Source organism: Geotrypetes seraphini, chromosome 18 (assembly GCF_902459505.1).
Source record: "Geotrypetes seraphini chromosome 18, aGeoSer1.1, whole genome shotgun sequence".
NCBI lineage: Eukaryota > Metazoa > Chordata > Amphibia > Gymnophiona > Dermophiidae > Geotrypetes > Geotrypetes seraphini.
Window position 1 is genome coordinate 32,023,113 of NC_047101.1, and position 15,951 is coordinate 32,039,063.

The 15,951-nt window shown below is 45.5% G+C and overlaps 1 protein-coding gene across 3 annotated transcripts in view; it reads right to left on the reverse strand.

The window, feature by feature from the left end:
• The window catches only part of RARS1 (arginyl-tRNA synthetase 1), a 94,908-nt gene that overhangs the window by 48,093 nt on the left and 30,864 nt on the right, over positions 1-15,951 (reverse strand). For all 3 annotated transcript variants that reach the window (XM_033927301.1, XM_033927299.1, XM_033927300.1), the window contains 2 exons: positions 14,425-14,525; positions 14,086-14,207 (listed from right to left, as the gene is read on the reverse strand). In XM_033927301.1, coding sequence (XP_033783192.1) covers positions 14,086-14,207; positions 14,425-14,525 — 223 coding nt within the window. The remainder of the gene's footprint in view (positions 1-14,085; positions 14,208-14,424; positions 14,526-15,951) is intronic.

Sequence of the window (15,951 nt, forward strand, 5' to 3'; positions counted from 1 at the left end):
ATAATAATTTGTCAGAACGATTTAACTTGCTCAGGGGGGTTAGACAGGGTTGTCCTTTATCTCCTTTGCTCTTTGATGTAGTTCTTGAACCCTTGTTAATAGCCATTGATCAAGCAAAGGGAATACGAGGAATTCCACATTCGAATTGGGAATATAAGCTTTCTGCTTATGTGGATGATATATTGCTTTATTTGAGGGACCCAGAAATTACCATTCCATTTTACTTGAATTAATAGAGAAATTTGGAAAATTTTCTGGATATAAGATCAATTGGAGTGCAAGAATTTAAGAGCAAATGGGATGCCCATGTGGGATCCCTTAGAGGGATAAGTCAAGGGAACCTGTCACCAGGAGTGGGATCCCTAGGATAGTAGACTTGGGGGTGGGTCAGTAGAGTGGGCAGACGTGATGGGCTATGGCCCTTATCTGCCGTCATCTTCTATGTTTCTATGTTTCTAAGTCTGAAGTTCTTCCGCTCAATGTTCACTGTACCAAAGGATTATTTGATTCATTTTCCTTTGTTTGGAAGGAAGATGGGTTAAAATACTTAGGTATTACTATTAAGAACACAATAGAAGACACAGTGACGGAGAATGAAAAATTTTTATTAAAGAAAATATCAGAAATGTGTGAGCAATGGAATCCTTTACATCTTTCTTGGTGGGGGAGAATTCAAACGGTTAAAATGATGATATTGCCTGCGGTTTGTTATCAAATGAGTATGATACCAATTTTTTTTCAGGGGTCATTTTACAAAAAGTTAAATGGTATTCTTACTAAATTTGTTTGGTTGGGTAAAAGACCCAGAATTGCTTTAGTATCTTTACAAAAGACAATTGTGGAGGGAGGGGTAAATTTTCCAAATTTTTATAGGTATCATCAAGCCTATATTTTAAGACAGGGTATGTATTGGATCCTCCCAGAGCTCATGGAGAATGTACCAGATTGGTTATATTTAGAATGGCGACTCCTGTTTCCTTTGCATTTGTCTCATCTTATAAGTATAAAATTGCCCAGGAAATATAAAGACAATAGAATATTGCTTGATACATGGAGAACTTTAAAATATGTTAGTAATCTATCACCAAATCCAATTTCTAAATCATTAAATCAATCCATTTGGCTAAACTCCAAGATTAAAAGGAGAAATTAGGTTCTTACCTGCTAATTTACTTTCTTTTAGCTTCTCCAGACCAGTAGAGGTTAATCATTACAAATGGGTATATATCCAATCATGACCAGCAGGTGGAGACTGAAAACAAAACTGTGGGACAGTATATAATATAATCCCTTCTCTATTTACCTCAGTCTGCCGAATAGCCAAGCAGAACCAAGAACTGGAAAACAGAAAGAAAACAATACTCCGAACAGGAGTAACAAATAGCATACCGAGTAACAAATAGCATACCCAAATGCTGTTGGAAAATGCAGAGGAGAAATACCAGAAGGAAAATGTCCCCACAGCTCGCCAGCTAAGCCAGCCGAGCCACAGCCGCTGTTCTTTAATTCTCCCCGGCCCTAGAAAAATACTAGAACCCACAGCAAAAAACAAAAACTGCCCGCAAAACAGCCCCAAGCACAACAACAATAGACAGGGTGGGGACTTCTACTGGTCTGGAGAAGCTAAAAGAAAGTAAATTAACAGGTAAGAACCTAATTTCTCCTTCTTTAGCACTCTCCAGACCAGTAGAGGTTAATCTTTACGAATGGGACGTACCAAAGCAGTCCCTCAGACGGGCGGGACCCCCGAAGGGCCGACACCAGAACACACACACCGAACACCGCGTCCTGACACGCCAGAACATCTACCCGAAAGAGTCTGACAAAGGAATACAAGGAAGACCAAACCGCAGCCGTACAAATGTCCACTGGAGGCACGAGCGACGACTCAGCCCAAGAAGCCGCCTGACCCCGAGTAGAATGAGCTTTGAGAAACTCCGGAACGGGCTGCTGCCCCAGAAGAGAAGCGGAAGCAAAAGTCTCCTTGATCTAGCATGCAATAGTAGCCCTAGAAGCGCCAGCCCCCCTAAGAGGACCAGTCAGAAGGACAAAGAGATGATTTTATTTCCTGATCTCCTGGGTCCGGTGCACATAAGAGCGAAGGACCCGACCAACATCCAACATGCTCAGCTGACTTTGCTCAGAAGAGCCCTCCCAACTACCCAAGACCGGGAGGACCACAGATTGATTGACATGAAAAGGAAAAACTACTATTGGCAGAAAAGGAAGGAACAGGCCTCAAGACAACCTGCTCCCTAGAAAACTCCAAGAAGGGAGCCCTACAAGAGAAAGCATGTAGCTCAGAAACACGCCTAGCGGAAGAAATGTCCACCAAAAAGATCGTCTTCAGAGGAAGGTCCTTCGAAGAGCAGCCGCCCAACGGTTCGAAGGGCGGGTGCATCAGAATAGAGAGAACCAGACTGAGATTCCAAGAGGGAATAGAGGACCGCACGGGAGGCCCGAGCACCTTGGCCGCCCGCAAAAAGCGAATCACATCAGGAATGGCTGTCAAACGCTGACCCGTCACAAATCCCCGAAAGGCTGACAAGGCCACAAGCTGAACCCGGAGAGAAGCCGAAGCCAGGCCTCTATCCATGCCATCTTGCAAGAACTCTAAGAAGTTAGGCACAGAAACGCGAAGAGAGACCACTCCCCGCACCTGGCACCACCCCTCAAAGAAGTGCCAAATCCACACAGAAGCCTGAGAGGTAGAAAGCCTCCAGGACCCCAAGAGTGTAGAAATCACCCTATCTGAATACCCCTTCTTACCAAGGCGACCCCTTTCAAAAGCCAAGCCGTAAGACAGAAGGGAGACGGGTCGAACATGGGAATGGGACCCTGCGTCAGAAGGTCGTCCAAGGGAGGCAGAGGAAGAGGATCCGCCACCAGAGTGTCACCAGATCTGCGTATCACGGATGTCGAGGCCAATCTGGAGCCACCAGAACCCCCAGACCCGGATGGCGAACAATGCGGAGAAGAACTCTGCCCACTAATGGCCACGGAGGGAACCTGCACAACAGCCCCTCTGTTGGCCATGGTTGAACTAGAGCATCCAGACCCTCGGCCAGTCCATCCCTGCGACGACTGAAGAAGCGGAACACCTTGGCCTTGCCACTCGAGGCCGACAGGTCCAACAGGGACTGACCCCAAGCCGGCATTATCAACTGAAGAGCCACAGGGCTGAGACACCACTCTCTGTGATCTAAGATGTGACTGAGGAAGTTCGCCTGAACAACCTCTACCCCGGCCATGTGAGAGGCCGAGAGGTCCAGAAACATAGTAACATAGTAGATGACGGCAGATAAAGACCCGAATGGTCCATCCAGTCTGCCCAACCTGATTCAATTTAAATTTTTTTTTTTTTTCTTCTTAGCTATTTCTGGGCGAGAATCCAAAGCTTTACCCGGTACTGTGCTTGGGTTCCAACTGTCGAAATCTCTGTTAAGACTTATTCCAGCCCATCTACACCCTCCCAGCCATTGAAGCCCTCCCCTGCCCATCCTCCTCCAAACGGCCATACACAGACACAGACCGTACAAGTCTGCCCAGTAACTGGCCTAGTTCAATCTTTAATATTATTTTCTGATTCTAAATCTTCTGTGTTCATCCCACGCTTCTTTGAACTCAGTCACAGTTTTATTCTCCACCACCTCTCTTGGGAGCGCATTCCAGGCATCCACCACCCTCTCCGTAAAGTAGAATTTCCTAACATTGCCCCTGAATCTACCACCCCTCAACCTCAAATTATGTCCTCTGGTTTTACCATTTTCCTTTCTCTGGAAAAGATTTTGTTCTACGTTAATACCCTTTAAGTATTTGAACGTATCTCCCCTGTCTCTCCTTTCCTCTAGGGTATACATATTCAGGGCTTCCAGTCTCTCCTCATACGTCTTCTGGCGCAAGCCTCCTATCATTTTCGTCGCCCTCCTCTGGGCCGCCTCAAGTCTTCTTACATCTTTCGCCAGATACGGTCTCCAAAACTGAACACAATACTCCAAGTGGGGCCTCACCAATGACCTGTACAGGGGCATCAACACCTTCTTCCTTCTACTGACTACGCCTCTCTTTATACAGCCCAGAATCCTTCTGGCAGCAGCCACTGCCTTGTCACACTGTTTTTTCGCCTTTAGATCTTCGGACACTATCACCCCAAGGTCCCTCTCCCCGTCCGTGCATATCAGCTTCTCTCCTCCCAGCATATACGGTTCCTTCCTATTATTAATCCCCAAATGCATTACTCTGCATTTCTTTGCATTGAATTTTAGTTGCCAGGCATTAGACCATTCCTCTAACTTTTGCAGATCCTTTTTCATATTTTCCACTCCCTCTTCGGTGTCTACTCTGTTACAAATCTTGGTATCATCTGCAAAAAGGCACACTTTTCCTTCTAACCCTTCAGCAATGTCACTTACATACATATTGAACAGGATTGGCCCCAGCACCGAACCCTGAGGGACTCCACTAGTCACCTTTCCTTCCTTCGAGCGACTTCCATTAACCACCACCCTCTGGCGTCTGTCCGACAGCCAGTTTCTGACCCAGTTCACCACTTTGGGTCCTAACTTCAGCCCTTCAAGTTTGTTCAACAGCCTCCTATGAGGAACTGTATCAAAGGCTTTGCTGAAATCCAAGTAAATTACATCTAGCATATGTCCTCGATCCAGCTCTCTGGTCACCCAATCAAAAAATTCAATCAGGTTCGTTTGGCACAATTTACCTTTTGTAAAGCCATGTTCCCTCGGATCCTGTAACCCATTAGATTCAAGGAAATACACTATCCTTTCTTTCAGCAACACTTCCATTATTTTTCCAACAACTGAAGTGAGGCTCACCGGCCTGTAGTTTCCTGCTTCATCCCTGTGACCACTTTTATGAATAGGGACCACATCCGCTCTCCTCCAATCCCCAGGAATCACTCCCGTCTCCAGAGATTTGTTGAACAAGTCTTTAATAGGACTCGCCAGAACCTCTCTGAGCTCCCTTAGTATCCTGGGATGGATCCCGTCTGGTCCCATCGCTTTGTCCACCTTCAGTTTTTCAAGTTGCTCATAAACACCCTCCTCCGTGAACGGCGCAGAATCTACTCCATTTTCTCGTGTAACTTTGCCAGACAATCTCGGTCCTTCTCCAGGATTTTCTTCTGTGAACACAGAACAGAAGTATTTGTTTAGCACATTTGCTTTCTCCTCATCACTCTCCACATATTTGTTCCCAGCATCTTTTAGCCTAGCAATTCCATTTTTTATTTTCCTCCTTTCACTAATATATCTGAAAAAATTTTTATCTCCCTTTTTTACATTTTTAGCCATTTGTTCTTCCGCCTGTGCCTTCGCCAAACGTATCTCTCTCTTGGCTTCTTTCAGTTTCACCCTGTAGTCCTTTCTGCTCTCCTCTTCTTGGGTTTTTTTATATTTCATGAACGCCAACTCTTTCGCCTTTATTTTCTCAGTCACTAGGTTGGAGAACCATATTGGCTTCCTTTTTCTCTTGTTTTTATTGATTTTCTTCACATAAAGGTCCGTAACCATTTTTATCGCTCCTTTCAGCTTAGACCACTGTCTTTCCACTTCTCTTATGTCCTCCCATCCTAACAGCTCTTTCTTCAGGTACTTTCCCATTGCATTAAAGTCCGTACGTTTGAAATCTAGGACTTTAAGTATCGTGCGGCCGCTCTCAACTTTAGCCGTTATATCAAACCAAACAGTTTGATGATCGCTACTACCCAGAAGGCGTGACTCCGCCCCAAAGCATGAGCCGAGCCACCTCCTCCGCCAGCTGAGCGCTCTTGGTGCCTCAACGATTGACATAAGCCACCGCTGTGGCATTGTCAGACCGGACTCTGACCGACTTGCCCCTCAAGCGGGAGCGGAAGGCTAATAGCGCCAGAGAGACGGCTCTGGTCTCCAACATGTTGATTGACCAGGATGCCTCCTCCATGGACCAGGTGCCCCTAGACACTGAGCCCCCCCAACCGAGGAGATTGGCATCCGAGAGAAGCACCGTCCACTGCGATAGGTCCAGACTCATCCTCTGGACCAGATGAGAGGTCTGGAGCCACCAAAGAAGACTGCAGCGCGTCAAGCCACACAGAGGGACAGGGACCTCCAAACTGAGCCACTGGGGTGACCATCTACGGAGCCGAGCATACTGAAGAGACATGTGGGCCCACCACACAACATCCAGGAACGCTGCCATCGACCCCAAGACTTGGAGGAAATCCTGCGCCCGAGGACACCGGGACGCCAAAAGAAGGCGAATCTGAGATTGCAAATTGCTTACCCGGGCCTCTGGAAGGAAGACCTTCCCCAAGGAAGTGTCGAACAGAACTCCAAGGTACTCCAGATACTGAGCGGGGACCAACCGACTCTTGGAAAGGTTGACCACCCAGCCCAGCGACCGGAGAAACTCAACCACCCGAGCCGTAACTCGGGCGCTCTCCTGCAACGACTACGCCCGAAACAACCAGTCATCCCAGAATGCCCTCTGACTGCAATGCCACCGTGACGACCACCATCAACTTGGCGAACGTCCGGGGAGTCGTGGCCAGGCCCAAGGGAAGCACCCAGAACTGATAGTGCAGACCCAATATCGCCAAGCAAAGAAAGAGCTGAGGAGCGGCCCGAATGGAAACAGGCAAGTAGGCCTCCGCCAGAGCGAGAGAAGTCAGGAACTCCCCCGGCTGAACCGCCAGAAGGACAGACTGCAGTGTGTCCATGCGAATAAAAGGGAATTCTGAGAGTCCTGTTGACCTCAGTTTAAACCAAGGATGGGCCGAAAGGTCCCCTCCCTTTAGGGCCCCATAAAGGAAATGGCGTACCAGCCGATACCGCACTCCTGAGGGGACACTGGACAACTGCTTAGAGATCTAGCAAGCGCTGAAGGGTCTGGCGAAAGGCTAGCGTCTCCCATGTCACCTGACATGGAAAGGCTAGAAATGATCCGGCAGAGAGCGGATAAAATTCAAGTACATAACCGTCCCGCACCACCACCAGGACCCACTGATCGGACGGGATCTTGGCCCACTTTGGAAACAAGTTGCAAAGCCGGGCACCCCCGGGAACCAAAGGGGGCGCCGGCAAAGAGACATCGCGCAGGACGGGCAGCAGGGGAACCGGGGGGGAAACTCCCAGCCCCCCGACGGGCCCCCTGAAAAAGACTGCATGCGCTAAGCCAACCGACCCCGGGGAAAACCGGAAGCCTGGAAAGAAGCAGTCCCATGCCCCAGGCGAAACTTGCGAAATTCCCGCAGACGCCCCCGGGCAATGCCAACCCGAGAAGCCGGGTGGGCACGGTCCTCAGGCAGACGGGGCACCTCCGGGTCCGTCAGAGTCTGAACCACCGGATCTAAGTCCTCTCTAAACAAAAAACAACCCCCGAAAGGGAAATTTTAGGAAGTTCAGTTTTGGACGCGGCAACCGCCGACCAAGCGCGAAGCCACAAGGTACAGCGTGCGGCCACCAAAAGACCCAGACTTAGCAGCACCAAGTCACAAAGAACAACCGAGAGGAACGAGGCAGTCATCTCAAACTTCACCACCTCCAGATCCACTAAGGACCAGTCATCAGACTCACGATCCAGGACTTGCTCAGACCACCGAAACACGGTGCGAGCCACCAGCCCCACACAAATAGCTGCCGGGATCCCCAAGGCAGAGACATCAAAATTATACTTAAGAAGTGTCTCTAACGTACGCTCCTCAGAGACCCTAAGAGCAGATCCGTCCATAACAGGCACGGTATGCCGCTTAGGAAGTGCCGAGACCACCGCGTCCCCCATTGGCGTAATTAAGGTAGCCCTATCCCCCTCCGGGATGGGATACCCATGAGCCAAGGCGCACACCAAACGAAACGGCGCCAACACAAAATCCCGAAAATCCTGATGCACAGGAAAAGAGCGGGAAACAGGACAGACCCCCTGAAGCAGAGGGGCCCCCATACGCGGGGTCTCCGGTGGCGCAACTTCGAAAATGCAGCACCAAGGAGACCTGCTACATCAGGTCTAAAAGCTCATCCCTCTGAATAAAAAGCGCACCACGGACGCATCTGCTCTGGAAGACGGGAAAACCGCCACCCCGCTGCCAGCGGGCGTCCCCTCTAGAGGATCCTGGAAGCCCGCCAAAGCAGCCAGGTCCTCAACCATGCCAACACGCTCCTCCGACCACCAATTCGCAATCCAAGCCCCCCCGCGGGCGCTTGGATGAGGGAGGAGGAAGAGGGGACGCCAAACGAAAAGAGGGAGGCAAGCCATAGGGGGCGCGGAGGGAAAACCACCCCCGAAACCCCCCCAAGTGCACGTGGGACCCCCAATTGTCTGCACAAAGAAAGAAATTAAATTGGGGACAAAAAACCCCTGGGGTCCCCAGGGACTCCCTGCCCCAGCAGGGGTCCCTGCTGAAACCTGCCCCTGTGTTTGGAATACAGGGGGAAGGTCACCTGAGGTTGCAGACAAAATGGAGGGGCCAGACAGAGAAAATGGCGAAGTTCCCGCCAAAAATGTTCCCTCCATGGCCTGTAGCGGCTGAGAAGGCTGAACAGTCCCAGCCGCTAAAACAGGCAAGTCGGCATCAGCTGTCAAAAAATAAGCTGAGAGGGAATCCTTCGGCGAGTCCCTCCGTGGGCGGTTGGGGAAGACCGGGCTTCCCCACTGCTCCCAGCCGACATAGTAACATAGTAACATAGTAGATGACGGCAGATAAAGACCCGAATGGTCCATCCAGTCTGCCCAACCTGATTCAATTTAAATTTTATTTATTTATTTTTTTTTCTTCTTAGCTATTTCTGGGCGAGAATCCAAAGCTTTACCCGGTACTGTGCTTGAGTTCCAACTGCCAAAATCTCTGTTAAGACTTACTCCAGCCCATCTACACCCTCCCAGCCATTGAAGCCCTCCCCAGCCCATCCTCCACCAAACGGCCATATACAGACACAGACCGTGCAAGTCTGCCCAGTAACTGGCCTAGTTCAATATTTAATATTATTTTCTGATTCTAAATCTTCTGTGTTCATCCCACGCTTCTTTGAACTCAGTCACAGTTTTACTCTCCACCACCTCTCTCGGGAGCGCATTCCAGGCATCCACCACCCTCTCCGTAAAGTAGAATTTCCTAACATTGCCCCTGAACCTCAAATTATGTCCTCTGGTTTTACCATTTTCCTTTCTCTGGAAAAGATTTTGTTCTACGTTAATACCCTTTAAGTATTTGAACGTCTGAATCATATCTCCCCTGTCTCTCCTTTCCTCTAGGGTATACATATTCAGGTCTTCCAGTCTCTCCTCATACGTCTTCTGGCGCAAGCCTCCTATCATTTTCGTCGCCCTCCTCTGGACCGCCTCAAGTCTTCTTATGTCTTTCGCCAGATACGGTCTCCAAAACTGAACACAATACTCCAAGTGGGGCCTCACCAATGACCTGTACAGGGGCATCAACACCTTCTTCCTTCTACTGACTACGCCTCTCTTTATACAGCCCAGAATCCTTCTGGCAGCAGCCACTGCCTTATCACACTGTTTTTTCGCCTTTAGATCTTCGGACACTATCACCCCAAGGTCCCTCTCTCCGTCCGTGCATATCAGCTTCTCTCCTCCCAGCATATACGGTTCCTTCCTATTATTAATCCCCAAATGCATTACTCTGCATTTCTTTGCATTGAATTTTAGTTGCCAGGCATTAGACCATTCCTCTAACTTTTGCAGATCCTTTTTCATATTTTCCACTCCCTCTTCGGTGTCTACTCTGTTACAAATCTTGGTATCATCTGCAAAAAGGCACACTTTTCCTTCTAGCCCTTCAGCAATGTCACTTACATACATATTGAACAGGATTGGCCCCAGCACCGAACCCTGAGGGACTCCACTAGTCACCTTTCCTTCCTTCGAGCGACTTCCATTAACCACCACCCTCTGGCGTCTGTCCGATAGCCAGTTTCTGACCCAGTTCACCACTTTGGGTCCTAACTTCAGCCCTTCAAGTTTGTTCAACAGCCTCCTATGAGGAACTGTATCAAAGGCTTTGCTGAAATCCAAGTAAATTACATCTAGCATATGTCCTTGATCCAGCTCTCTGGTCACCCAATCAAAAAATTCAATCAGGTTCGTTTGGCACGATTTACCTTTTGTAAAGCCATGTTGCCTCGGATCCTGTAACCCATTAGATTCAAGGAAATACACTATCCTTTCTTTCAGCAACACTTCCATTATTTTTCCAACAACTGAAGTGAGGCTCACCGGCCTGTAGTTTCCTGCTTCATCCCTGTGACCACTTTTATGAATAGGGACCACATCCGCTCTCCTCCAATCCCCAGGAATCACTCCCGTCTCCAGAGATTTGTTGAACAAGTCTTTAATAGGACTCGCCAGAACCTCTCTGAGTTCCCTTAGTATCCTGGGATGGATCCCTTCTGGTCCCATCGCTTTGTCCACCTTCAGTTTTTCAAGTTGCTCATAAACACCCTCCTCCGTGAACGGCGCAGAATCTACTCCATTTTCTCGTGTAACTTTGCCGGACAATCTCGGTCCTTCTCCAGGATTTTCTTCTGTGAACACAGAACAGAAGTATTTGTTTAGCACATTTGCTTTCTCCTCATCACTCTCCACATATTTGTTCCCAGCATCTTTTAGCCTAGCAATTCCATTTTTTATCTTCCTCCTTTCACTAATATATCTGAAAAAATTTTTATCTCCCTTTTTTACATTTTTAGCCATTTGTTCTTCCGCCTGTGCCTTCGCTAAACGTATCTCTCTCTTGGCTTCTTTCAGTTTCACCCTGTAGTCCTTTCTGCTCTCCTCTTCTTGGGTTTTTTTATATTTCATGAACGCCAACTCTTTCGCCTTTATTTTCTCAGCCACTAGGTTGGAGAACCATATCGGCTTCCTTTTTCTCTTTTTTTATTGATTTTCTTCACATAAAGGTCCGTAGCCATTTTTATCGCTCCTTTCAGCTTAGACCACTGTCTTTCCACTTCTCTTATGTCCTCCCATCCTAACAGCTCTTTCTTCAGGTACTTTCCCATTGCATTAAAGTCCGTACGTTTGAAATCTAGGACTTTAAGTATCGTGCGGCCGCTCTCCACTTTAGCCGTTATATCAAACCAAACTTGCGAGTCACCATCGGCGGGGAGCTCTGGGCGCCTGCAGCCGCTGCCGACGGAGCTCCACCACCTCACCGACCCAAACCGCCGAGTTCAGGCCGGCCGCGAGTGCCTCGCGGCTGGACCTAATTGTGTCCCACTCCCCCGGAGAAGGGCACAATTGCTCCATACGCGACCTAGCTAGAAAAAAAGTGCCGGTTAGATGAAAAAATACAGTAAAATACAGTTTTCTTAAAGGGAAACAACCCTTCAGACCGGCACTACCTCAGGATTTTTTTTTTTTTTTTTACAGAACAGACTCCACAGGCTCTCGAAGCAATATGCCTTGCTTGATTTAGGGGGCAAGGCTTACTGCTGAGGCTCCTCTAAAAAAATGTGGGGAGGTGGAGGAAGTGGGGGGAGGGACCCCGCTCGAGACCCGCCGGGTTTGACACCCCCGAGGTCGGACGGACCCCCAAACAGGGCCCGCCCAAGCTCTGTCCGGCCAAAAACAGGGACTAGAAACCCCCTAAACAAATTCCAACAGCCCTACCAAGGGAGATGGGTACAGATCACTCAACACCTGCTGGAGACTGAAAGAAGACTGAAGTAAATAGAGAAGGGAGTATATTATATACTGTCCCACAGTTTTGTTTTCAGTCTCCACCTGCTGGTCATGATTGGATATATACCCATTCGTAAAGATTAACCTCTACTGGTCTGGAGAGTGCTAAAGAATTGGCGGTTTTCAAATCGTATGGAAGCTTAGTTTTTCACAGTTGCAACATAAATTTGGATTAAATAAATCACAAAGCTTTAAGTGGTTGCAGCTGAAGCAGGCTATTCAGGAGGGGTTCCCTGAATGGAAAGTTCTTTAATACTCAGTATAGTTTGGAATTCCTATGCTTTCAGGCGGATTTTTTGGGTCACCAAGCTGCGCAGTGATATAAATTATTGTATGGATATTTGAATAAAAAACAAAAAACTGGTCTTAGGGATATTTGGAGCATTGAGATCAAGCACCAAATTTCTGCTTCTCAATGGCCATGACTTTGGACTTGGAGATTAAAAAGTACAAGGTCAGCATCTATGAGACAAACTTGGTTCTTTTTGTTGCATAGAGCTTTTTGGACCCCAGTTCGTTTACAAAAGTTGGATAACTCTAGGTCTAATAGATGCTGGCATTGTAATTTAGATGCTGGGACTCTAGATCATTTAATTTTTTTCTGTCCCTTTGTCAATGCCTTTTGGATGTTAATTTGGTCCCAAATTAATTCAATGTTAGAAAATCATGTTACCCTATCCTATGATACTATTTTATTTGGAACGTCTATGAGATTCAAGTCAAATTTCAGCAAATAACAATAAACTTCTGTTAATACTGATGGGGGTTGCCATTCAACATATTATTGGAAATTGGAAGGACTATACTAAACTTAATTATACCTTTTGGTGGAATTCAGTTTGTCATATTTATAAAATGGAGAGAGTGCTTGCTATACAGCAAGGAAATTATAATAGTTTCAAAAAGATTTGGGGGCCATTGATTGCATATTCTAATGATTAGATACCTTGGACACCTTTTTATTACATAGGACTATATTTAATGTGGGGATGGGGAGGTATGTTATGTGATTTAATGGGTTTATTCCTGATGAATGGGATGGGTGGGGGAGGGGTCTTTTTTATATGCATTTGACAATAATTGTTAGAATGTCAAGTGATTTGTACGAATTGTCTGATTGAATATTATAAACTTGTTGCAAGAGTTAAAACTGAATCAAGTTTCAAGTTTAATAAATTTTGATTTTTACGCAATATCCAACATTCAATGCGTATTACATATTTCTAATATATAGAAAAAAGGCAGGGATGACAAATACAAATAAGATAAGATAATACATACTAATCATTTTTGTTCTATTACAAATTAATACAAACTGGAACAATTGGGTAATGGGTAGAATTACAATTTATAGAAAAAAAGAAACATTTAAGGTTTGCACACAAGGAAGGGGTCATTTAAGAAAGAATATAATAAAAATTGATTAAAAATACTTTAATTTTTTTGAAATCTTTCAGAATATGAAGATAATGTTTGGATTGGTTAATCAGTTTAAATATTAATGGCCTTTTAAAGGAAAAGAAAAATAAGAAGAGTAAGATTAGAAAAACGCTTATAATTTCAAATTGACGTCCTATTTGTTTAATTCTTTGGGGACTAGGTGTTATGAATAAAGAATTAAAAAAAAAAAAAAAAAAAAGAGTTAACTGGTAAAATAAAGTGGGAATTATACAAATTTAGAAACATACTTACTGCACCTAAATAGACTCTATACAGAGGTACCCTGACAAGTACCTCTGTTAGCTTTCAGGCTGTATATAAGAATAAAGTTTAAAAATCTGTATTTTCACCCTCATTTAATCTTACTTTATGCCCTGCCTAGAGCCAGGAGTACAGATGGACAGATAATACAATCAATTCATGCGTCTTATGTTTAAATTAATTAAATTGTTGCCTTTTAAGAATTTTAGCAACCCCCCCCCCCCCCCCCACACACACACACACACTCTTCCTATGAAGTCATAGTATCAGATAAATAGGCACAACATTATGTGGACAGATCTATAACTGGGTTCCTCCAGTTAAGGGCCCAGATTCAGCACCCAGGTGTCGTTACAGAAGGCTAACATAGGCCAATATTGTCACACTTAATATTTAGATGCTAACAGACCTGGTCTAGCTACAGGCACCTAAATGTGGCAGGACCATGGACAACTTAAATATTCTGCAAGTTATACGTGTAACTGGGAGCCCCGCCTACGTCCCATCCATGTGTACACCCCCATGTTGTTGCGTTATAGCAGTTAAAACACTATTCTATAAGGGCAAGTGTAAAGTGCATCTGTGCAGAAATGCTAATCTTTGGTGTGCATACAAAGGCAAGGAGACATGACCCCCCAGGTGTGTAGGACTAGCAAGCACAAAGGGGCGTTTCTTATCTCACACAGCACCTACCTGAGCACATTATGCCCAACAAATTCAAAGAGGCGGCAGACGCTGTCTCCAATGATTGTGGACCTCAGGTGACCCACATGCATTTCTTTGGCAATGTTAGGAGAGGAAAAGTCCACAATAACCTGTAGGAAGGCAAAAATGGAATGAGCAAGAGGCCAGTGTACAATAGGAAAAGATAGAAGTCAGTGTACAAATTGCAGCAAAAGCAAGAATGGGTAGACAAAGTGCAGAGCAATAGCCAGCATAAAACCAGTCATGCTTCAGATCGCAGCATTACTAGATTGGAAAGTGCCATGAATATAATCTCATATCTTGTAGACATTTTAAGAAGGCATGTACCTTCTTCTGGCTTCCAACTGAAGGAGGCTGAACTCCATTCACCAGGATTTTGGTCAGTTGCTTAGATACGAAATCCTTCCTCATACTGATATTGATGAAACCTTTGATTAAAAAAATATATATATATATTTGGTTAAAAACATTCCCACTCAGTCTCCACCAAAGCAACCACACCAAATTTAGTTAAGCTGGCAAGGCAATGGTCAGTAGTAACAGAGGGATACTTTGAAACAAAACCAATCCTCTCCCTTCACATTTTTATTTTCTTCCCGAGATAATATCCAGACAAATCGGCCCACTTTGAATCACTCAGATTAAATAGAGATGACTGTGCGTTGATTCTTATCAGAACTCCCTGAAGGACTCATGCTAATAAATGCAAAGTAGGAATACTGCATGAGCAACTCAAAGGTAAAGAGAGAGAACTAAAAACAAGGGACATATAAAAGAATTAGAAAAGACACAAAACCCTGCAAAGGAGGAACAACCTGTCTGATATTGGTATATGCTCCGCAAACTTGGAAGGGGGGGTAGGGAGGGTATAAATTTATGTATTTAAGATATTATTAGAAAGAAATTCAAGTAATGTATGCAAGTTTCAACTGATGCAATATTGTGTACTTGATGTAAGATGGAAAAATGAATAAAGAATTTGAAAAAAAAAAAGGAATAATCTACCATCCTTTATCAAAGCAGAAACACGGTTAGATAAGTTTAAGGGCTCTTTTAAAAGTTTCTTGCTTAATGATGCGTTTGAAAGCTAAAGTTAGCGTCAAATATATGGCTCCTCCCCAGACTTAATCAACTCCTCCACTGTGACAACTCAGCCTTAATATCAGCACCGTTGTAAGGAAATGTTTCTGCTGTCCCGCACGATTCGCTCTCTTGCAAAATATTTAGATCAAACTTCACTTAATATTCTTATTCATTCCCTGGTAATCTCTTGCTTAAATTACGGCAACTTACTTCTTAAGGGAATCGCAAAAAAGGAAATTTGTCGTCTTCTGATCATACAGATCACTGCCGTTAAAATTATCTTTAAGGCTAAAAAAATACGACCATGTTACACCTCTGTTGAATCCCCTGCCAGAGTCAGCTCCAAACTGAGGAATGATCAAGAAACTGAAGGAAACCGAGCTGGAGCTGCCAGACAGATGCACAAAGATGAGCAATAGCTGCTGTTTCCATGCTTTCAGAAAAGATCTGCTAAACAAATGAGCCTGACTTTGGCTCTGTGGAAACCCCAAAACCAAAGACTCCTGGGGAGACAGAGTACATGCAACACATTGCCCTGATATGCATTTTTCGCTGAACAGCACATTATACTTTGGCCGGTTGCTGCAATGGTGAAATGCAGCAAAGAGAAAAAAACGGGAGTACTCACTGACTCACAGCAATGCTCCTCCCCACACCAAAAAGTGCCTCAGAGAAATAAGGCTTTTCTGTGTAGATGCTAGAAAGACTGAAATGTTGCCTCCTATAAAACTGTAATTTCACTCCCTTTCAACTTTTTAAGAGGAAGATGAT